The 25,573-nt window shown below is 41.0% G+C and overlaps 2 protein-coding genes across 3 annotated transcripts in view; both read right to left on the minus strand.

The window, feature by feature from the left end:
• Nucleotides 1-25,573, minus strand: part of LOC127496308 (C3a anaphylatoxin chemotactic receptor-like) — a 100,028-nt gene that overhangs the window by 8,741 nt on the left and 65,714 nt on the right. The window lies entirely within an intron of this gene.
• Nucleotides 6,299-10,348, minus strand: LOC127496316 (prostaglandin D2 receptor 2-like). The gene is made up of 2 exons (XM_051864212.1): nucleotides 10,306-10,348; nucleotides 6,299-7,586 (listed from the first exon to the last, which is right to left on the minus strand). The coding sequence occupies exon 2, from the start codon at nucleotides 7,528-7,530 to the stop codon at nucleotides 6,640-6,642; it is 891 nt and encodes a 296-aa protein (XP_051720172.1). The 5' UTR covers nucleotides 7,531-7,586; nucleotides 10,306-10,348; the 3' UTR covers nucleotides 6,299-6,639.

A 25,573-nucleotide genomic window follows, 5' to 3' on the forward strand; every position in this document is an offset into this window, starting at 1 on the left:
ACAGAAGCCAAACACGAATTACGATAAGGTGTGTGCGAGGTAATATTTCCCTTAAATTATTTGATTCTTTAATCTCTAAATCTAAGTTTGTCAGCTCTTTTTTTTTTTTTTTCAGTTTTTTTTTTTTTGTCATTTGTGATCTGTTGTTTACTAATGTGACTAATGTGACTAAAGTAAACCAAACCGATGCATACTTCCTCATCTATGTCTATAAGATAGGTATTAATCATTTTTAATATGTATATGTATATATATATATATATATATATATATATATGTCGTAGGTTATATGTCTGATGTAATGGTCAGCATATTTTATGCAGTATATCAATAGCTTATTTAATTTTTATATTTAGGCGTAGCCTACAAAGCAGATAGGCTATGCAGGTTGCAGATTTCGCTACTTTTGGTAAAGCATATTTCTACGAAATTTGAAGCATTCCGAAATTAGATGTCTGTTCCTGAACTTTTTAATGGGAGATGGAGAAAATGTTTGTGGAATGTCTCCTGCTTTTCCAAATTAGCCGTCAAAGCATGGCCGATTTGTTAATAATATAATCTGCTGCTTTATTTAACTTTAATAATGCACTGCATACTTTCTAAATCAGCCGTCGCAATAATAAAATGTGGACTAGGATACAATCGAATCATGAGTTAAATTAAGGTAAGAAAAACAAACGTGTGACAACGTGTCTTCACACGTAAACAACACGTTGGGAAGACGATCGGTTACTCGCACTTCCGACCCGTCGCCATAGAAACGCGTTAACAACACGTAAGCACATGTAGGAACGTGTTATATGAAATAATGATATGAAATTTATTCCACTAGGTGGCGACAAGTGTCTGATAAAATGTATATGATGTATCATTGTGTCTGTAAGTGGCCACTAGAGACCGCTATAGGTAATTAATTCACGGTCATATAGGTCATTCATGTGACTGGGGAAAGTTGGGGTGTAAAATGGGGTTTTAAATTTATTCATTTCTGTTGTCTGTCTCATCTTTTTAAACACTCCAAAAGCTCACACAGTATAATCTGACCCTAATTTTAATCCATGTAAATCGACCAATAGGGCTGATTGTTACAAGGTATGTGTCGCAGGATGACGTTCACTTCATACAGCTACTTAATGATAACATTAAGCAGAAAAGGGATGGACATTTTGAGATCTCCCTCCCTTTTCAAAGGCAGTGGTCCACCAGTCCTACCAAACAATAAGAAGCTGGCTACTATTCGGCTGCAACACCTAAAGAAGAAGTTAAAGGCCAATAAACAGTATTTCAACCATTACACGGCCTTCATGGAAGAAATTGTCAGGAAAGGTGATGCCGAGCCAGCCCCTCCATTTTCTGAGGGAGAGACTGTGTGGTATATCCCACATCATGGGGTGTATAACCCCAAGAAGCCAGGCAAACTAAGAGTTGTGTTCCATTGCTCACCAAGGTTCCGTGGGATCTCTCTAAATGACACTCTACTGACAGGACCCGACTTGATTAACTCCTTGGTAGGAGTTCTTTGCCGCTTTAGAGGGGAAGCAGTTGCTGTGATCTGTGACATTGAACAGATGTTCCACCAGTTCAGTGTCTCACCCGAAGTTCGCAACTACCTAAGGTTCCTCTGGTAGGAGGGTGGACTGCTAGAAACAGAACCACGGGAGTATAGAATGACAGTCCACCTTTTTGGGGCTGCGTCCTCCCCTGGATGTGCCAACTTCTGTCTTAAGTATCTGGCACAGCAACACAAGATTGACCACTCTACAGCTTCAGTATTTGTGGAAAAGAACTTCTACGTGGACGATGGGTTAACCAGTGTTCCAACAGTCAAAGAAGCTAAGGAACTAATTGTCGGAGCACAGGACCTGTGCAAAAGTGCAGGTCTACGTCTGCACAAGTTTAACTCAAACCAAATGGAGGTCCTTTCCTGTGTAGCACCCTCAGAAAGGGCAATAACCACTGATCCTCTCAACCTTAACCCAGATGCAGCCTCAGAAGGATACATACTTGGCATTCAGTGGTCATCAGAATCCGACACCTTCAGTTTCAACATTGACGCAAAAGACCATACCCCATATCGCCGTGGTCCTTGTCAGTCGTTGCGTCTCTGTATGACCCACTCGGGTTTGTAGCTCCTTTCACTCTGAGTGGCAAGCGCATCCTACAGGAACTATGTCGTAGAGGTATTGGATGGGATGATCCTATTCCTGAGAACTTACGTTCACGGTCGGAGGAGTGGAAGAATGGTTTACAGAGGTTAAAAGAAGTTGCCATATCCAGATGTTACCATCCTCAAAACTTTGGTAAAATCGTTAAGGTGGAACTGCACCACTTCTCGGATGCCAGTAATGCAGGATACGGTTCATGTTCCTATCTCAGATACAAAAACGACAAGGACGAGATTCATTGTAGTTTTGTAATAGCTAAAGCGAGGGGTTGCACCTACGAAGATCACAAGCATCCCAAGATTGGAACTCTCAGCCGCAGTAACTGCAGCCAGGATAAGTGTTATGCTGAAGGCGGAACTCGAGATGAAAATCGAGCAAGAATTCTTCTGGACAGACTCACAAGTAGTGCTGGTTTACATCAACAATGAGGCGCGAAGGTTACATGTGTTCGTGGCTAACCTTGTTCAACTGATAAGAGAGATTACAGACCCAAATCAAAGGAACTATGTAGACAGCACAAAAGCCAGCTGATCACACCTCTAGAGGCCTTCATGCAGCAGACATCTCTTAAGCTAGCTGGTTATCAGGGCCCAAGTTTCTATGGGAACAAGAAGTGCTCCCTATGCCTAAGCCTTCAACCGAGCTGCTCGCAGGTGATCCGGAAGTTAAATCGATTCAAGTGTTTGCAACCCAAGTCAGTGACTGGAACGATGTTCTAAGCCGCCTGAGTCGATTTTCCACCTGGACAACGCTTGTTAAGGTGGTTGCCAGAATCAAAAGACTAGGGTCTAAGCTAAAACATCATGGTGAAATTGTGACTGTTGAGGAACGTAGGAGGGCTGCTGAGGTGGTGATTTAGCTCGTCCAGCAGCAAGCCTTCCCCCAAGAGCTAAAGGCATTGCAAAGGAGCCTTCATGGGGACATTATTCCAAGTTCAAGTCCTCTTTTTTGCCTCGATCCCATTCTGGACGGAGGACTTCTTCGTGTTGGCGGAAGACTTAAACGATCAACCCTCAGTGAAGAACTAAAGCACCCCATCATTCTCCCAAAAGACAGACACATCACCAAGCTGATTCTTTCACACTACCATGCCCAGATCTGCCACCAGGGTCAGAGCCAGACCTTAATGGAACTCAGAGCCAATGGATTTTGGGCCATTGGTGCGAGTAAATCAGTTGCCAAGTTAATCCATAAATGTGTGAAATGCTGAAAGCTCAGAGGACCAGTGGAGGAGCAACGAATGTCTGAACTCCCCAGAGAACGCTGTGAGGTCTCAGCACCTTTCATGTTCTGCGGAATGGATTGTTTTGGCCCATTTGTCACCAGGCGAGGTCGCAAAGAGTGTAAAAGATATGGACTCATCTTCACATGCCTGTCTTCTCGAGCAGTCCATCTTGAAATGCTTGAAGACATGTCCACGGATACCTTCATTAACACTCTAAGGTGTTTTATTAGTCTTAGAGGAGCTGTTTGCCAGCTTCGCTGTGATCAGGGCACAAACTTCGTGGGTGCGAAGAATGAGTTCAAGGAAGCCCTCAAGCAATGTGATACAGAGGCACTGGAAGCCTTTCTGGCTGATAAGCAGTGCGAGTTCATTTTCAATGCTCTTTCTGCAAGTCATGCAGGCGGTGTGTGGGAGCGGCAAATTCGGACCATCTGCAATGTGCTGAATGTTACAATCGCTCAGTGTTCAGGTAGACTAGATGATGCCTCCCTTAGAACGCTGTTCTACGAAGCTTGCACCCTTGGTGAGTGGAGCAAGGTGTGTATTTTTAGTTAATGTTGTCAATGTGTAGAAAATGTTTAAGGATGTAAAAGTCTACATTGACTGTTACTGGAAAATGTTTTGTTTTAAGTTTCAAATGTTAATTGTTTTATGTGTAATGCCCAAGGGCTTATTATTTTTAAGGGCTTAGCTATTTGTGTGTTTACTTTTAGTTTTCACGGTGCTTATGCTGGTTCTAGAAGAATAAAAACAACTGCACCCATTAGAGACTCTCTGCCTCGTATTAAAGAAGCCAAGGGCTGTGACAGTATCATTCATTCAAGAGATCCGTTCAAAAACTCAAGGCTGTGGAAATAAAATCTGTTGTTTATCATTTTGATCTTTCATTTAAAAAAGTGACTGTCTATCGTGTTCTGATCTAGCCCTTTACATTTCCCTTCATTTGTGAAATTCAAAATGCAATTCTTCAATTCATGACATATTTACAAAAAAATGTCTAATAGAAATGTATAGAAAATATGCTTGACAGTTTATGGCAGCTAGTTCAACCATTTTGCATTTAATGACTCATGCAAAGAACTCAACATGACATAAGCAATTGATCAATTAGGAAACAACAGACACTTACATAATCAATTGCATGAATGTACCAAAGCATTTTCAATTTGTTCAACAGAATGAGAAATTGCTTTTATGATGTAGCCTACACAAGACTAGATGATGTGGAGGTTGAACAAGTAGTTTTGAGAATTTCAGTTGTCAAATGCTCCAAAGCGACTGAGAAAAACTGTAAAACTGCACATCTAAAATTGTATGTATACATAGCAACCCTCTGATTGGCGATTGTTTCAGTAAAGTATGTATTTTTTGAGGTCATGTCTGATAATAAAATAAAAACACAGCAACACACTTATACAGAATGTAAAATATAAGTTATAGGCTATAGATAATATATTTTCTAAAAGGCATTCCTCAGTATTGACTTTTGAGGGGTAAAAACCTTTAAAACAACTAAATCCTAGTTTTTATCTGTGTGTGTAGATAATTTTACAGATAATTACAGATAATTTTGTCACAAAATCTCATTCAACTGAGATGAAGGAAACAGATCCCAAAGACCATGAGGGTAGCCACTGTCCACTAAAGGAATTGTAATGTTAACCATTCATTCAAAAACATTTTAAAGGCTTCCCTGAGGCTTCACATGATATCACCTGGATATTCTGTTGATTTCCTGGGAAAAAGGATAAAAAGACTGGTCTGATGGTATCATATAGTAGGCAATTACAATAATTAACAATTTATTAATTTGGAGTGTCTTGAACATTGTATAGCAGGCAATAAACTTAACAATAAAAACAAGATAGAATGATAATATAGGTGAATGAGAAAATTTCTGGGTGTACTGTATTTTCTTTTAATACAGAATAGCAATGGGATTCCTTCTTAAGATTCATCAGTTGAGAAACAAGAGGAGGAGGAAGCCAAGCAAGAGAAACAACAACAAAAGGGACAAAACGTGTTACTTTCTGTCAGGACTTTAGAATTTCTAATTCTAATTTCTAAATCTAATTATTAGGTTACTTCCAGATTCTGCAGCAAGATGTTATTAACTGAACATCATTTATCGGATTAGCCTCATTTAAACCAATTTCTATGCCACTGACCTGCAATCCTGAGAAACTCATCTTTGATGGGTTTGTTCCCAGTAAACAACACAAAAATTTTCAGAATGAGGGTGAGAACAAGGCATACTTTCCTTACCGCTCAGCATACAGCGCCCTTACTAATGTGATGTTAGACCTATATAGAAAACCCAGAGTTTTGCAGCAGTCTCTTATTTTTTTAAATGACATATTTCATATACATAAAAAATACACATATTAATTAATGTTTTTGTAAAATCTAAAATATCTAAATAGCATTGACCCTTTTCACTTTTCCAGGTTTCTCGGAAGTGGAAGTAATCATGGTTGGGTAAACTTCTATAGCGATGAATAAGAGGCTACATTAAATATATATTTTTTTGTGTTCCCATTTGCTCAAATAGCAAAAGAAAACTGCCACACATGTTTTCACAACTTTGTTTCAAAAAAGAGGGAAAAAAAAAGAAACTGATAACAGAAGAGAGAAAGATTTTACCGTCACTTCCACAGCCATATTGTATTAGAAATATTCTCACTGCAGCATTAACTAGTTTTTTTGTAATTTGATGCAAAGTTAATATAATACAAGTATTATAGTATAGTGTTATAAATGTACATAATAATAATAATAATAATAATAATAATAAAGAAATATAAAAAACTTTGCAGGATTTACAATGCTGATGACCGTTAAAACGTCATCACAGTCTGTGAAAAAGGTCCATTGTCACAAACTGGTTGCAAATAAGGAGAAACGGATATAAATGCAGCAGTCTATATTTTATTAACAAAAGAAACAGAATAACAAACTTGAACAAAGTGAAGCAGAACTGACAATGAACTCAAAGAAACACAGAGCTTAAATATACGGAACAAACCAAAGAATCATGAAACACCATGTGACCACTTAATCAAACACTTTGTAACCTATAAAGGCTAACAAAAACAGAGAAACAAGAGAAAACTGAGGCACAGAATTAAAACATAATATAATCCCATCCAAATTGTTGTTTTTTAAAAGCACTGATAAGGACTACAGTGGTTGATATAATGGTGAGATTCATATAGTTAAGGTAGTCACAATCATTTAGAGACTGTTTTTCTACATATCTAACAATTCCAAGGTGTTTTCCTTGTTCTGCTCATCCTTTTGTACCTGCTTTTCTCTAAAGATCAGATGATCTTCAGCAAACACCATCTCCAGCACCAGCAGCAGAGACTGTTTCAGCTTCTTCTTATACTCATCACACATGAACACATAGAGAATGGGGTTCAGACAGCTGTTTAGAAAAACCAGATAGTGACTGAACACACATACTGTGCAAAATACTTCTTCATCATTGGCACACCAGTTATCCATTTTTATTGCACAAAAACTGCAAACATGGTATGGAAAGCAACATATGAAAAAAGTCAGGATGATAGCGATAATGACCCGGTATGACCTGTGCTGCTTCCCCATTTTGAGGCGTTTGATTCGCACTCCAACAGCAATGTGTGAAGATGCAATGATCAGGAAGGGGATGAGAAAACCCAATAAAAATATATATGTGACCAGAAATGTACGAGGAAACGCATTCATGAAGAAAGGGATGCTCCAGCTTATGGATGAAACCCACACAATCATGCAGATGATCCTGGCTCTAAGTACAGTTCGGTTATTTTGAGACCAAACAACCATCCATGTGCACAGACATCGGTCCAGACTGATGACTACAAGAAAAAAAATGCTAGCAAACAGGTTTAGTGATATCATCATGAAGAAAACGTACATTAAGGATGAAAAGTAGCCAATAAAAGGTAATATTATTGAAGATAATATGAAGATGAAGTCTGCAATCGCCAAGTTGAGAAACCAAATAGAATTGACTGTCGTCTTCATTCTGCAGCCGGTCAGAAATATGACAAGCCCATTTCCAATTAAACCAACTATGAAGGTGGCAGTGAAAATGCATATTAAAAAGATCTGAAAGTTTAAGCCCATAGGCTGCATAGTAGTATCTTTTGGTGTGCCTTGGGTCACGTTTCCAGGTCCAAAACTTGTGGCTTCTACACAATGAAAAAAGAGAGAGAAAACAGGTGAGGGCTGCTTTCTGATGCATCATCTTAACATTTTAGTGTTTCATGTGCAACATCATTTTTGCATGCAGTTTCACACACCAAAATGCCTAAAATAAAACTTTTTTGTTGTTGTTCTTAAATCTTGATCAAAGCAAATATTCTGAAGCATCAACAAAATGAAACACATCGGCAGGAGAGGAAAAACAAAAAATGTACAGTACTACAATACTTCACATAATTTCTGCTGTCTGATTTCATCTTTAAAGATATGTTTTGTCTTGTCACATATGAGGAGTCTGTTTGTAATTTTGAATAAGAAACTTTTGGCATTGTCCTCATGCTTTATGTGGCCATTATTGTGGCAATCAGTCATTAATGTGGAAATCAGTCACTTTATCACTTAATAATTGTGAAAAATGAGTGAATTGTGAAATGTTTTGAAAACATGCTAAATATTGAAAAATGCACTTATTAGCAGTACTAAACTCAAGACTTTTTAAAGGAATAGTTCACCATAAAATGAAAATTGAGTCATTATTTACTCACCCTGGTGTTGTTCTAATGTCGAATGCCCTTTTTCTTTTTCGGATCACAAATGGAGAATTTAAAAAAAAAAAAAAAACTGTATAATGGAAGTGAATAGCGACCAGCATCAAGCTTTTATAAAAAGCTTGCACAGGATCATTCTGTGATACTTATGTGTCTTTTTTAAAAAACTATATTATATGGATGAGCGTGAGCTGGACATGTTTTGAAAATTCTCCTTTTGTAGTCCAAAAAAAAAAGAAGGGCATGCAGCATTAGAACAACACCAAGGTGAGTAAATAATGACTTAATTTCAATTTTATTGTGGACTATCCCTTTAATGTTTTTACAGTGTAATCATGGAAAAAGACCAATCCACACTGCACTGACAGAAACAGACCAACGGCGACAGTCACCAGATTACAGCACGTCACTTATCAAACATTCTAATACCGATTCAATTAGCAAAAACAAGCTCCGACAGACGCCAACAGACTCTGACAGGAGTAACACACTGATCCGACAAAACCCGACGAAGTGTCTGTTGACGTCTGTTGGTGTTGTGTGAATTGGTGCAATACAGAAAGCAAACAGATTGAATAAAGAAGACCAAATGCAGTTCAGTCTAACATTACAATGATGTCATTCCAGCAGTTATAGACTATATTTTTAAATGCCGCTGCACGCACAAAAAGTTTATTTAATACTTTCCTATTCTGTAATCTAACATTTGTGCTTATTTATGTATTGTCCAGTTTTATTAATTTGAACAATAATATCCCCCTTTTATAAATTATTTAAAAAAGTAACAGAGAGAGAGAGAGAGAGAGCAAATTTTTAAACTGTATGGCAAATGTATTCATGAGATACATTTACATACAGACTAAAGAATAGGGGAGAGCAGGACACAACCTAATGCTTTTTGACTTTCTTATTTTGTGTAAATCTACTTAGGGTTTAGTGAATTTCTTTTGTTCCACATTAATTTCACACGTCTGGTACAAATATGTGGATTTGTTTCATTAATACAGTGTATACTTTTTTCTTTATTTACCTCGAAAGAAGGTAAGTGAAATGTGACAACATGCCCCATAGGTGGGGCACATTGTAACGTGATGGGGCACATTGTAACATGACCATATGACAGCTAAAAATTTTATCTGACTTAATTAAAAAAAAAATATACATGACAAACTAAAATATTTTGTCAATAAAAGACAATAATTATTTTTTTCATATAAAATAATAGCATTTTTTTAGAAATTCAAATTGAAATAATTTTGTAGTTTGACAATGAACACTCTGCAAAACACAGCTATACAGCACTGGTCAAAACAATACAGGCAAACAGATGAAGAAACATATCCAGACATTCAGAAAAACAGAGAGCTGAACAAAAACACTCCTCTCCCTCCACTCACAGCTCTCACAGAATACGAGACAAATAGACAAGACAGTACAAATGCTGAACATTTCTTGAAATAATATTTTCTGGATGTTCAGGTTCTTCCTCTCAGTCTTTATTCACCTTTTTTCCCCATAGTTTATCAACAGAAATTCATAAAAGTTGATTATGCCAGTTGTATCGTAACTGTATAGAATAGTATAGCTCTAATAGCGGGCCCATTGTAACGCAGTGTTACAACGAACCCTATCTGCGCAACTGGAATTTAAACCTGGTTAGCGTCTTCTGCTAGTTAGTGAAGCATTAAAGAACTACCCAAACTGTTAAACAAGAGATTGGAGATTAAAATAATATCAGATTTGTCTAATTTTAAAGAAAAACAAAAAATATAGATGAAAAATTAGCTTAAGTAAGAAATTTACTTTTGCTATTGTAAAATAAATGTTCAGTGATATCTTCCAAAGATTTTTGAATTTTGGCGCAATTTTTTCTCTAGCCTATATATTGTCAATATGGCAACTAGTATATACGCTAAGTTTCTTCATGCTAGCGTGTGGAGTATTTAAACCATGTGTTACAACTAACCCTGTGTTAGTTTGTGCCCTGCGCTCCCCTATTATATTATATTATATTATATTATATTATATTATATTATATTATATTATTTATGATTTGATTGGTTTTAGCAGGCACTGTGTATTTTCTGTATCTTAAACATTTTACTACGTTCTGAGAGGCGTTTAAAAAACATGAATAATACACATATTCAGTTCTTACCAATTTTTGAGCTGTTGATGCACTGGGACAAGCCGAGTCTTGATCTTGGTATGTCTTCTCAGTGTTGCTGACAGATTGTTGGTTTTATACATGACAGCAAACCCTAAAACTACATCCATAGGCTGATTTGCTGTTACTGTAAAGAACCATTACCAGACATGATGAAATGATTACAGAAGTGTGGCATCACAGTGGGAAGTGGGCATTTACAGCAAAACCTTTCCTGCCACAGAATGTTCCTGTAGCTCAAACATAGAGCATGGTGCTAGAATTCAATTTGAATGCATGAACTGATAAAAATGTATAAAGGCAATGTAAGTTGTTTTGGTGTGACAAACAAGAAATGGAACCCAAGGAAATACAACACAGAGTCCACAGATAGAACATAACTGTTACAAATAGGCCTACACAATACAATTACCAATTCCATGGTTGTTAATAAGGCATGCATGTCAACTATTTATACATTTATGGCACAGTAAATCTATAATTTTTTGTTGTTGGCACATCATCCATCCTCACAGAAAATGCCCCGGGTTACTTCACTGTAACCCTGTTCCCTGAAAAAGCGGGAACGAGAAGCTGCGCTTAATACAGTACTAAGGGAATGTCTTTAGTCGTGACCAGCTGTGAATATGTGTAAAACAACATCAATATAATTGACCTATATTTATAGCCTACGTGACATCATTGGAATGCGTTGCATGCGGGGCTATAATTAGATGTGCCGCAGGTGCATCAGCAGATATTTTTTGTCTGAAGAGCAGTCCCGGGACATCCCAGTGCGGCAATGAAGCACAGCTTCTCGTTCCCGCTTTTTCAGGGAACACGATTACAGTGAAGTAACCTAGGGCGTTCCCTTTCAAAAGCTTTACTCGAGCTGCGCTTAATACAGCGCTATGGGAACAAGAATACCCACACCGTCTCAGACACTAGCTTGCGATGTTGACTCAAGGATGCAAGAGCCTGGAGTAACATGAACATCCAAACTATAAAACCTTATGAATGTGTGCGGAGAGGACCAGCCTGCCGCATCACAAACATTTTGTAAGGGGGCGCCCCCAGCCAAAGCTCTAGAAGAGGCAACCCCCCCTGGTGGAATGAGCCCTGATGCCTGTTGGCAAAGTATGACCACGCGCCTCATAGGCGAGGGCAATAGCATCTCTCACCCAATGTGACATGGTCTGTTTCGTGGCGGCCGCACCCCTGTTATGGCCGCCATGACAAACGAATAGTTGCTCTGACTTACGCCACTGGCTAGTGCAGTGGACGTAGGCCTGAAGAGCACGGACTGGACACAGTCTGTGAAGTCTCTCCTGCTCCGGCGTAGTGAACGGCGGAGGGCAGAAGGCTTCAAGGGTGACTGGATGCAAGTTCGAGAAAGGAACTTTAGGCAAATAGTCAGGATGAGGATGCAAAATAGCTTTCACCATTCCTGGGGCAAAGTCTAACCAGGATGGTACATTGGACAGAGCCTGCAAGTCCCCAATTCTTTTCAGAGAAGTTATAGCCATAAGAAAAACCATTTCAGAGTTAACAGCTTGTCAGAAACTGACTCTAATGGTTCAAAGGGGGTCTCAATCAGGCCCTCTAGGACTATAGCTAGGTCCCATGAAGGGATCCTGATTCTAGAAGGAGGCTTAAGCCGCCTAGCTCCTCGAACGAAGCGAGAGAGCAGGACATGCTTGCCCAAAGGCACCCCGTCAATCTTGGCAAGCCGAGAGAGCGGCCACATAAACCCTGAGAGTGGTGGGGCATGTGCCTGTTGATAAGTTTTCCTGCAGAAAAACCAGAACTGTAGCAATTTGGCAGTTTACTGGATCTGCATTGTGTGCAGTACATCATCTTTCAAAGACACCCCATTTGTTGGTATAACTCGCTCTAGTGGAGGGAGCTCTAGCATTTAAAATAGTCTCGATAACGTCAGGTGAAAGCCCTGTGTCCCTCAGTTGGTTCCCCTCAGGGGCCAAACATGAAGATTCCACATCTCCGGCCGGAAATGAAATATTGTCCCCTACACCTGAGACAGAAGGTCCCTCCTGCTCGGTATCGCCCAAGGCGAGTCGTCGAGGAGAGAAATTATCTCCGCGAACCATATTCTGTTTGGCCAATGTGGCGCTATCAGTAAGAGGCAAGTCCCTTGTTGGCAAACTCTGGCTAGAACTCCTGGGAGCAGAGCAACTGGAGGAAAGGCATACAGGCGCATCAAAGGCCATGTATGCGCCATCACATCCAGACCTAGGGGGGCTGGGTGACTCAGAGAGAAGTAAAGGGGACATTGCGCTGTATGATGGGAGGCGAAGAGGTCCACCTCCGCTTTGTAGAATCTCAGCCATATCTGTTTCACCACTTCAGGGTGTAGTTTCCACTCCCCGTTCAGTAGTTTCTGTCTGGACAGTAAATCCGCTCCCACATTCTGGTACCCAGGAATGTACACTGCCCTCAGTGACAGGAACTTGTCCTGGGCCTAGAGGAAGATCTTTCGCGCCATCTTGTTCAGATGGCGTGAACGCAGACCTCCCTGGCGATTTATATAAGAGACTGCTGTTGTGTTGGCCATTCGCACTAAGACATGACAGCCTCTCAGCTGCTAGAGAAAGTATTTCAGGGCCAGAAATACAGCCATCGGCTCTAGGCAGTTGATGTGCCAGACGAGCTGATGGCCCTCCCATTCCCCTGGGGCTGGACGGCCATTTAAGACCTCTCCCCAGCCAATCAGGGAGGCGTCTGTTGTTAGCAATCTGCGACGACATGGCGCCCCTAGTGTGGGACCCAAGGTGAGGAACCGGGGTCTGAGCCACATAGATAGGGTACGAAGCCCACGGCGCATAACCCTTATTTGCCTCAGGGGTTTGGCCCTTGGATGAAACCCCCTGGCTTTGAGCCACAACTGAAACGGTCTCATATGCAGCAGGCCCATAGGAATCACAGAGGACGCTGATGCCATGAGACCTAACATTTTTTGATACTGTAGAATAGTGCAATCTTGGCCTAGCCTGACATTGTTCAGGGTGTTTAGAATATTCTCGACTCGAGCGGGAGACAATTGTGCCCGCATCGTGGTCGAATCCCATACGACCCCTAAATATGTCGCTCTCTGGGTAGGACAGAAAACGCTTTTCTTCTCGTTGAGTCTCAACCCTAGAGAAACTAGATGAGCTAGTACGACATCTCTGTGTTGTAACCCCATCTCTTGTGACTGTGCTAGTATTAGCCAGCCGTCTATGTAATTCAAAATGCGAATGCCCTGGAGTCGCAACGAAGCCAGTGCTGCATCCATGCATTTTGTGTATGTGCGGGGTGATAAGGCTAGGCCAAATGGAAGAACCCGATACTGGTAAGCTTCGCCCCCGAAAGCGAACCTCAGGAACCTCCTGTGTTGTGACAATATTTCTATGTGAATATATGCGTCCTTGAGATCGATCGTGATGAACCAATTGTGATGTTGGATTTGCGACACGATCATTTTTACGGTTAACATCTTGAACTTGAGAGCTTTGACTGAACGGTTTAAGCCTCGAAGATCTAAGATTGGACACAGCCCCCCGTCCTTCTTGGGAACTAGGAAGTATCTGCTGTACCTGACTCTCTCTCTAGAGGGGGAACATGCTCTATGGCCTCTTTTCCCAGAAGAGATTGCAACTCTTGTGACAGTGACGTCGCTTGCCCCAGCTTCACGGTAGTGGAGACCACGACGTTGAAACGCGAAGGACGACGAATAAATTGTATTCTGTATCCTAATTCTTCTGTCTTTAGAACCCACGCAGAAACCCCTGGCAGTAGTTTCCACGCTGCCAAGTTCTCTGAAATGGGCACAAATTTTGATACTTCCTTTTGAGGGGATGTTCCGCGTCCTGATGTGTTACAGGAATCAATGGAACACCTAATATTTCGCTGGAAACTGCTGCCCCCCAAAGCACCAGAGGTGGCGGGGAAGGAGGGTTTACATGGAGATGTCGAGATATGGAAGATATGGAAGGGTTTTAGTTTGCTTTTCCGGAGGCGTACTCCGATCGCCACATATGAAGCGGAGATTATGACGAACGGGAGGAGAAAACCCACCACAAAACGGTACACTACCAGCCTCTTGTATGTTTCTAGTTTATGAATGTCATTAATGCACTGTGTTTGTTGTGCAGAAGGGGAAAACATTTTCAGAGAGATGACTAAACGCAGGCTGCAAGCGACTGACGCTAACCAAATAAGGTGGCAAATTATCCTCGCTTTCACAACTGTTCGTTTGGTCCTGGCCCACACCACCACCCTGGTGGACAGGCAGTGGTCCAAACTGATTGCTGTCAGCAGGTGCTGGCAAACATATTCAACACGGTTTCATTCACAAGAATGAAAATAGGAAGTCTGCTACCGTCAGGTTGAGAAACCAGATGGTATTGACAGTGCTTTTCATTTTGAGGCCTGTGATGTAGATGACCAGTCCATTGCCAACAACACCAAACACACATATTATACAGTGGAGGAAAATATTGAATATTTGAAATATTTTCCTTAAGGAATTCACTGTGACATCTGCATTGCTGGTTGATGCCGTCATATTGGATGGGGCTACAGTTTGGTCTGAAGTAAAAAAAAAAAAAAAAACAATGGCTAGAAACACACAAAACAAGCATGTTCTTTGTTTATCTAGATTATTTCATTAGAAATGCTGAGAACTGCAACAGGATATTTCAAAATGTTAGGGTTAGGGGTTTGTAAGAACTGAAACTGTGTTAAGAACCACAGCTGTAGGCGAACTTACTCATTTTGACTATTTTTGGCAACCCAGTCTCATTAGAAAAACGTACCTGTGGGAATGTTTTCGCGAGTCGCAAAATACATACCAATACGTACATATCACTGCAGTTTTGATGTGAAATGTCCACTGAGTGGCGCTAAAAGCGCGTTCATTTTTTTGCCGGAACAGATAAACGTGAATATGGTACGTTTTTATGATGTTGGTTTTTATACGAATCATCGCAGTTCTGATTTGAAATTTGCACTCCGCTGTGTTTTAAAATAATGTACCACCAACGCTACACCTAAACCTACCCGATAGTGTTAACAAAAGCAAATGTGACATAAAAAGCATCCGTAATCGTGCCGTTTTAGCTTGTTTAGATCCCTCTTTGAGCTTTTTTTTTTTTTTTTACCGTGACTCGCCTTTCACGGGATTCGTACCGATTGTCTTAAGTACAATTCCGTATCAGCTGAGCTACCGAGCAAACTTGTTATGTCAGAAAAGGGAAACATATGGAGCTGGTTAAGCAATGCAAAGTCCAAAATATATTCGTTTACAAATCGTGCACTCTGGTAAAAAAGCGTTTTGAAGTCATAACATAATATTGTGCAAGGAGACGTGAAAACGAGGCTTTATTAATCCATAATCTGACGCCGTAGTCGTAACTGTGTATGAATACGATTAAAAGCGCTTGACGTTTTACTGCCTCTAGCGTTCATTTCTGTTGGAAACTGCAGTGATATGTACGCACTGGTACGTATTTTGGCGACTTGCGAAAACGTACGTCTTTCCTATGAGACCAGATTGATTTTTGTTGAAGAGGCTGAAAAAAATATACACAAAAAATATTAACCAAAATATTTTTAGCTAAACTCTATATGTAAAAGAGCATTTTTTTTAACATTTAAATCTTAACTTAAATAATTTTCAACATACTTAGGGAGATACTTCAGGTGATGTTTAAGGACTGTTGAAGGAACAAATTACAATCCACTTAATTAATCTGAAAAGCTTCAAGGAAGTAAATGTGAGAAAACTAAAGATACTTTTTAAGAAATACAAAACATACTTAGTGTAAATGAATAAAAAACATAATGCAGAGAAGTGCAACAGGATATTTCAAAATGTTTGGACCTGTAAAAATGCTAAACATTTAAACAAAAAAAAAAGGGCCTTAAGTGAAAAGGTTAATCTTATGTTTATTTACTTATCACCCTCTCACACTCAATTAAATATCCTTTTAAGGCTAAGAGAGGAGGGGACGCTCTTTTTGCTTATATTCACTGGAAACTCAGCTGCATAATCTGAGCATAGGTCTGTCCAAGGTCACTCTGTACTGAAACAGTCTAGTCCTGTCACAACTCATTAGTGGGACATCAGACTTTTGGATCATTCTTAGAAAATAAATCATTTTTATGGAATGATTTACTAGAGATATAATTAGTTATTATCTCACATTTCAATATAAGTTTGAAGTTTATTGACCTGTATTTTTTTTAACTATTTAAGTAAATAAAATGCCTCCTTGAGCAATCAGTTGTAAGATAGCATTTATTATGTTGTCTCAAGTTCAAGTTTGTTCATTTATAAAGCACATTTAAAAATAACGTGTGTTGTACCAAAGTGCTGTAGTGAACAGCACATTCCAGGACCCGGTTTATGGCCAGGCCCCTCACTGTCCGTAACAGCGGACAAAGGTTTGCTACATTTTGATTGGATCTTGGTGGACTAACACAAACAAACTGTCCAACGCCATCAGATAAAGATGTAAGGACAACATCCAGACCTCTCTTAGAGGGCAAGAAGAAGACCTCTTGTACCAAGCCTGGGAAGGACAGGACTTCTCATTGGTCCACATGCAGACATTAACAGATACACCGCTCTGAGTCTGTCCTGCACGGGGATAGACATTAACAGACACACCTCGTTCTGAGTCTGCCCTTCAAAGGGGAAAGACATAACAGATATACCGTTCTGGGTCTCAACTCTGTAAGGAGTGAGACATTAACAGATATGCCGTTCTGAGTCCCGGCTTGCGAAGCTGAGACACTAACAGATACAACACCGTTCTGAGCCTCTGGTCCATCCAGAGAGACAACAACAGGTCCCACGATCGAAGTCTACAGCTTGTGAGGCAGCAACAGAGACGACCACGTTCTGAGCCTCCAGCCTGTGAGGAAAGAGACATTAACAACCACTACATTCAGAGTTTCCGTCCAGTGAGACAGTAACGATATTTGCAACAAGGTTAAGCTCAGGAGAGCAAACCTTGCTTCCAAGGTACCTTCGTCTGCGTGTTCCAGATTGTTAAGGACCTTCTGCACCTACGCCAGGGCCTCATCTGCGTGTTCCACATTCATCTGATGTACTCATAACCACACCTTAAGAGACGTGTGATCCAAAAATTACAACGTCAGCGGTGACGTGAGTACCAATCCCTATTTTACTTCGCATCCTTGGATGGGCGAAAGTAAAAATCACTACAGTGCTGTACAATTTTAAACAGAGAAAACAAAAACTAATTCATAAGATAATAAAAGAATAAAACATGTAAACATAAAATCCCCTATATAACTAAGGCAACATCATAAGATAAAGAGAATAAATGAGCCTTCAAGCTAGATTTAAAAGTGTCCAATGTAGGGGAGGATCTCACAACAACTGGAAGCACATTCCACAGCCTAGGAGCCGTGACTGCTTGGTCACCGAGGAATAGAAGGAATAGAAAGAAGCAATTGGTTACATGAACGGAAAGATCTTGGAACAGAATAAGGTAGAAGGAGTTCGGCAATGTACTGTGGTGCTAGCCCATGCAAATCTTTATAAACATACAGCAGAACCTTGAAATCAACTCTGTATCTGACAAGTAGCCAATGTAAGGAAGTGAGAACAGGAGTGATGTGTTCTTTCTTCCTAGTTCTTGTCAGAAGTCTGGCTGCTGCTTTTTGGACCAACTGCAAACGATGTATGGAGGAATGAGGTAGACCTATATATAATAAATTGCAGTAATGAAGCCGGGATGTAGTAAGTGCATGGATCACTACTTCTAGGTTATTCATTGAAAGTTTTAATTTGGCGATGGACCGGAGATGAAATAAGCTTCCTTTGACAACAGAATTTATCTGCTTATCGAATAATATGTCAGAATCAAAGATAACACCTAGGTTCTTAACTCTGTTGTGCAGTCAAAGACAGGGAACCTAATTGGTTTTCAATATTAACGACAAAAGCAATGGCCTCAGTTTTGTCCCTATTTAGCTTTAGGACATTTTCAGACAACCACATTTTAACTTCCTTCAGGAAAGAAATAAAATTTAAAATGGAATTTCCATTGCTGGACTTGACAGGAAGATAAAATTGTGTATTAATAAAACAAGTGGAAGGGCAATATGATTGGAAAGCCAGATGTTCTTCAGCAAACGCCATCTCCAGCAACAGCAGCAGAGACTGTTTAAGCTTCTTCTTAAACTTCTCACACATGAACACATAGAGAATGGGGTTCAGACAGCTGTTCAGATGAACCAGGCAGTTTACGAAAAGGTCCTATGGCATTTATTACTTTTATAAAGTCACTCCACTTATTCTCGAGTGCAATTATACACAGTACACAGCTGCTGAACATGAAAAGGAAACCAGCATATGAAAAAGACCATGATCACAGATAATGACCTGGAAAGGCTTAAGCTTCTTTCCTCTTTTGAGATGTTTGGCCTGCACTCCAATAGCAATGTATGAAGATGCAATGATCAGGAAGGGGATGAGAAAACCCACTATAAACCTATATATGACCAGAGACCTGAAGATACTCAAGGTATTATACGTGCATCGGTTATCTTTTTCCAAGTGGTTGATGACAAAGGGAATGCTGCAGAGGATGGATAAAACCCACACAAGTGCACAGATGATCCTGGCTTTTGAGCCCAAACAATCACCCAAGTGAACAAGCATTGGTCCAGAGTGACAGCGGTGAGCAAAAAAATGCTGACAAACATGTTTATCACGGCCACAAAGCTGACAAACTTGCGCAAGAAGTCACTGAAGTGCCAAGCCATCTTGTTAAAGGCGGTAATAATGTTGAAGATGATGACTAAGATGAAGATAAAGTCAGCAATCTCCAAGTTGAGAAACCAAATGGAGTTGACGGTCGTCTTCATTTTGTAGCCAGTCACAAATGTGACGAGCCTATTTCCAATGATACCCAGAGTGAAGGTGACAAAATATAGGAATATATTGAAGATTTCAATGCTTGATAAGGGTTCTGTCTGGGTGGCAGTCGCAAAGAAAAGAGAAAGAAAACTGTTAAAAAAAGACATTTTATGTATAAAATGCATGATGCATATATGTTTTACTGAGTATTATAACACAAAATGATGCTTTTAGTTAAACTATAATAAACAAGAGTACTTTACTTTTAAACTTTTTTTTTTTTTTGTTTTTGCTGTCTACAACTTTAGGTTCCCTTTGTAAAGGGTTTATAAAGGTGTTTGTTAATGAGCAATAAGTCATTTACAAATGCATTAAAAATCATTAATAAGCAGTTATAACTGCATGAATAAAAAGGGCGACTTTAACGCAATACCTGCCAAATAGTGAGCCGTTTTTAACTCATGTTATAAATGCTTAATAAATGTATTTAGTCACACTTATTTAACTCAAAACCAGATTCCTGGTTTATTTCATGATGCAGCAAACCTTCACTGTCATAATTAGACTGAAGGGTGTTGTATTTGTGGATTTCTTATTAATATCTCATGACTGCCACTTTTCTTACAATGTTGCTTATCAGAAGTTTCTGTCTTACCATGATACTCTTCAAAAAGGTCATGATGCCTATCCACAGCTTGTTTATCAAGATGAAATTGTACCTTTTTTAATCAATATATTTATTATTTACAGAATCAGTTCAGTATACAAGTAAACAATTTTTTTCTAAACACCCTCTCACCCCTGTCCCACCCTTCAATAGACAGAACACTCACATGGATATTATTACAAGGCCTTGAGCTGATGTGTAATATAAAAATTATAATAATATAATAAATATATAAATACATAAAAAAAGGTTAAAGTAAAGAAAGGTTACATTATCACATCAGCATTTTCAATCAATGTAACATCCAAATTATTCAAACATTCAATAAATTTGCCCCATATCTTTTCGAACATCGCTGATTTTTTTTTTTTTTTTTTTTCAGATTATATATTATTTTTTCCACAGGCACATAGGACGAAAGTTCTCTAAGCCATACAGCATGACTGGGCAGTTCTTATTTCCAATGTATAGCTATACACAGTGCTGGGTAGTAGCAGATTACATGTAATCTGGATTACGTAATCAGATTCCAAAAATCAAGTACTTGTAATTAGAGTAAACTACTTTTTAAAATACTCATAATCAGATTACAGTTACTTTTTTTATGGATTACATGATTACATATTATTTACACAATGGCAGTAAGTTATTCACAATTCATTGATTCTCCTAATTTTTAATTTTTCAACGTTTATATTTTCTTCATAATAAACCTGCCGCTTATATACGTTCGTGATTCTTTGAGTTTTTCCGGCAGTAAGGGGGAAATATAGATGAAATATATATGAAATATATATACGAAATAATATAATAATAATAATAATAATAATATATATAATATATATATATATATATATATATATTAGTATTAAGAACTATACTGAATATATGTAGGCGAATACTCATCCACTACGGGGCTCCGGTAAGAAGCGTGACAGGAGACATGGAACTGCTCAACTCTTTATATTTGTTTACATACTTGGCATCATTCAGCTGTACAGATTTTCTATTGTGTGCACAAGGTATTGAATGTGGTCTTTCTGAAATAAACAGAATAGAAATATACATCAGTGTATGTCTAATAACATTAAGTTACATAAACATAAAGAGCAACTCACTACACTGACACGTTATACATGTACCAATATCACAGAGAGGGGATTAACAGCAGTGAACATGTGCACGTGAATCACCGTATATAGCTCTCATATTATAAAATTGTGCACAATGTAAAATTTGGTTGCACAAGCTGAATATTTAAACACAACAACATAATAAACATGCATCACTTATACTTTGTATAATTAAATAAACTTACATTCAATCACGCACATTAACACCTGAAGAAATGGCGGACCAAACGGCTGGTGAAAGTGAAAGCAAAACACAATGGCGGAATAGCGGAAACTAACGCCACCCAGCTGAATACACTATAAGATGTTTCATGATAAAAGTCCTTCCCGTATACTCATACAGGGAATTTAGAACAGCCGCCCCCAGATTAGCATAGCTAATATGTGTAAAAATAAATTCCCTAGTCCTTGGGGTCAGCGTCACCTCCATCCGGAAGTGCTGGAAGTCTGACGAGTTTGGCCACAGGTCGTATGTATAAGCGATCACTGACCTTGATTTGAGCTGACCTAATGTGTCCATCGGCACTGGGTATCAACTTGACAACCCGACCAACTGGCCAATGGGCTCTGGGAAGCTGCGGATCCATAATCATCACCACCATGTTCTCAGTTAAATCTTGGGTTTCTCGCTGCCACTTCTGGCGAGTCTGAAGGCTTGGGAGGTAATGTCGGATGTAGTATGACCAGAAGTGATCCACAATGGTTTGAGAGTGGCGCCAGCGGCGCTTGGATAGCGGTTCGGGAGTGTAGATTACCTGGGGGAGTGAGGCGTCTCGCCGCCCCATGAGCAGCATGTTAGGGGTAACTGGGTCTATGTCTGCCACATCGGATGAGACATATCCCACTGGCTTGCTGTTAAGGATGCCCTCGACTTCAATTAGTACTGTGCGTAGTACTTCCTCTGGAACTGACTGGCTACCAACAACTACCTGCAGGGCAGACTTTACTGATCTGATCTCCCTCTCCCATGCGCCTCCGAAGTGTGGTGCGGCGGGAGGATTCATCCTAAAGTTGATCTGGTAGCTAGCCAACAACTCTTGCAGGTTAGGTTCCATTACTTTGAAGGCTTCCCTTAGTTCAGTCGCAGCTCCTCGGAAATTGGTCCCCTGATCCGAGATGATTTCGAATGGGGTTCCTCTGCGGGCTATAAATCGTCTAAGTGCCAACAAAAATGCATCTGTATCAATGCTATTGAGGAGATCAAGGTGAATGCATCTGGTCGTCAAGCACTTGAAGATGACTCCCCATCGCTTTTCAGTGCGACGGCCAATTTTCACAATGAAGGGCCCAAAGCAGTCGACTCCAGTTGAGAAAAAAGGCGGTTGGTACAGTCGCAGACGAGCTAAAGGAAAGTCAGCCATGATAGGCACAGTCGGCTTGGCTCTGGCATTCCACACACTCTCTCTGGTGTTGCCTTACTGCTTGTCTGCCTCTCAGGATCCAGTAGTGGCGACGGAGTTCAGCGAAAACCCGGTCAGGTCCTGGGTGGAGAAGGCGTTCATCAAAGTGCTTTATAAGAAGTTTAGTTACTTTATGGTGCGGGTCTAAAACCACCGGGTGGATCTCAATTTGACTTAAGCCATCTAGTTTTCGCAGTCTTCCTCCCACACGGATCAGTCTCAATGTGGAATCCAACTCTGGGGCAAGTGTGCTCAGACGACTGGAAACAGGCACAGGTTTTGCTGCCTTCAGGGCTCTAAGCTCCTCTGGGAAGGTCTCCTCCTGACATCGACTCAATATGAGTGTTTCCGCACTCTGGTAGTCAGGGTGTTGTGTGCTCATGGTTTGGGTAGCCGCCCCGTGAAGAAACTGGTAAGTAGCTTCAACCAAGTCTCTCCAGGAAGTATGCTGGGGTGCATCAGGAATTCCAGAACTTTGATCATCCCCATTCCCAACCAGACCACAAAAGACAACTTTCCTTTTCTCCGATATGTCATCTTGGGCCTCTATCAAGGGCGTGACTGGCCAGCGATCTGGTGGTTCACGAAGGAATTTTGGACCCTGACTCCATCTACCTGGGTTTGCCAGCTCTGTAATTTTCCTCCCTCTAGTAATATCATCTGCCGGGTTATTGGAGGAATCCACATACCTCCATGAGTGAAGCTCGGTCAACTCTTGGATTTCCGCCCCCCTGTCCCAACAAAAACTTTATACCTACAAGACTCTGACTGTATCCATGTCAGGACAGTAGTAGAGTCAGTCCATAATGTCACCTTCTCTATGGCGATGGTCAGTTCCTGGCTGAGGAAGTTGGCAAGCTGGGCACTGGTCAGGGCCGCGCATAGTTCGAGACGTGGCATTGACAACTGCCGTTTAGGTGCTACCCTAGAGCGGGCCATGACAAAGGAGGTATGGATCTCTCCATGCTGCTCAACAAGGAGGTAAGCCACTGATCCATAGGCCACTTCCGATGCATCACCGAACACGTGCAAGCTAAATTTTGATGTCTCCACATCAAAGTTGGAAGGAATGTAGCATCTGGGAAGCTTGATCTTGCCCAGGTCGGGCAACTCCTCCTCCCACCTATTCCATTTCTCTAGCAAGTCTGTGGGAAGGTTTGGATCATCCCAATTCCTTGGTTTGGCCCAGAGCTTCTGGACAAGAATCTTGGCCCGTGTGGTAAAGGGAATGATAAACCCTAGGGGGTCGTATTGTGACGCCAGGACCTTATAAATGTGTCTCATTGTTGGGGGGTGCTTTACCATTGCACGATGCCGGTAACCCAAATGGTCTTCAAGACAGTGCCACATCAAGCCCAGAGCTGGTTCCAGAGGATCCAAATTATACTGCTGCAACCACAGTTCAATGCGCTCTGAACGAGCTGTGGAAGGTAAGTGCTGGATGACTGAAGGTACATTAGAAGCCCACTGTCTTATTTCAAAACCCCCTGAGGCTAGTAGAGGTCTCATCTTGTCGATCAATTGCTTAGCTTCCATAGCAGTGGCAAGACTCTGCAGACAATTGTCTACGTAAAAACTCCGCTCTATGGACTGCAGCACCTCTTCATTTCCGGGCTGCTGGCTGTGCACATGTCTCTGTAGAGCAAAGGTGGCGCAGCAGGGACTGCAGGTCGTCCCAAAGGGCAAGACTTGCCACTCGTGGATGTCAGGCGGATCCTCCCTACGCATGTTCCTCCAAATAAACCTCAACAGGGGTTTGTCTTCAGGTAGGAGTCTCACCTGGTGAAACATACCACGTATGTCACCACTAATGGCAACCGTATACTGCCGAAACCGAAGGAGAACTCCCAACAATGAGGCACCAAGGCTGGGACCAGGAAGCAGCTGCTGATTAAGGGAGACACCCAGATGCACAAAGGAGCAGTTAAAAACCAGCCGATCTTTGCCATTGTGGTGTACAAGGTGATGTGGTATGAACCATGACTCCTCATTGGGCTGCAGATTCTCTGGTGGTACCTTGACAACATACCCTGAATCGAGGAGTTTCTGTATCTCAGCTTCATACACTTCAGTCTTTTCTGTGTCTTTGCTGAGACGCCTCTCAGTGTTCCTGAGGCTGGACAAGACTGACTCTTTGGTTCCTCTCAAAGGGGGCACATCCCGTGCACGAAGGAGTGGAGTAGCGTAACACCAGATGCCATTAACTTCAACACGCCGTGTTCTGGTCTCTAGCATATTCACAGCAGCTTGATCCTGTTTTGATCGTGTTACCAGCTTTTCACTGCGGTATGGGAGGACATCCAATTGCCACAATCGTTCAACATGTTGGTAAACAGGATCGCGAATTGGGGTAAGGGTAGTGAATAAGCACTGTGGTGAAGGTACCTGATGTGGCAGAAGTCCATCTGGTCCCTGGAGAACCCAACCGAGCTGCGTACGCACAGCTGCTGGTCCACCAGCTGGCCCTAGTCTGATGGGCTCCTTGGCTGTGATCAGGTTTGGGTAGTCAGACCCAATTAGGAGAAGGGGCTGCACCTTATCAAAGGTTGGAAGAGGAATCCCTCTGAGGTGGTAATAGCATCGCTGGAGTCTCTGGATGGGATAAGTTTGCTCAGTTAACGTAAGGAGAGGAGCAGTAAACACATTTGTAAGGCTGTACTTCTCCTTTGGACTTGATTGTGTGGAAAGTAGCAGATCGATCGACTGTCCCTTTAACTCAGTGACATCGTGTCGGATGGTGCGAAGGGCCATATGCTCTTCCCTACCCACAAGTCCTAGCTGCTGAACTGCTGCTGGAAGAACAATACTCCGCTGGGCCCCATCATCCAGGATAGCATATGTTGGTACAGATCTTTTGCCTTTCCACAGCAGCACTGGGACGACTTTCAGGTAAACACGCCCTGTTGAGCTAGGGGAAGTCAGATATGCTCGATCTCCAGACGTCGTAAGTAGCACAAGGTTGGGTTCATCTTTGGCGATGGAATGCAGGACACTGAGGTGTATATTACCACATTCTCTGCAAGGTTTCTTCAGCGTGCATTCTTCACATTTATGACTCGTACGTCCACATTTCCAACATCTCTTGCTGTCCTTTATCCACTTCAGAATCTGTTCAGGTGAGCGCTCAGTGATATCACTACACTGCGACAAATAGTGCTCTTGACTTTTACAGAACAGACACAGACGT

This window comes from Ctenopharyngodon idella, chromosome 15 (assembly GCF_019924925.1).
Source record: "Ctenopharyngodon idella isolate HZGC_01 chromosome 15, HZGC01, whole genome shotgun sequence".
Lineage (NCBI taxonomy): Eukaryota > Metazoa > Chordata > Actinopteri > Cypriniformes > Xenocyprididae > Ctenopharyngodon > Ctenopharyngodon idella.

Excerpts from the sequence above, each read along its gene's own strand:
- LOC127496316 (XM_051864212.1), bottom strand. The coding sequence starts at position 7,530 with ATGCAGCCTATGGGCTTAAACTTTCAGATCTTTTTAATATGCATTTTC.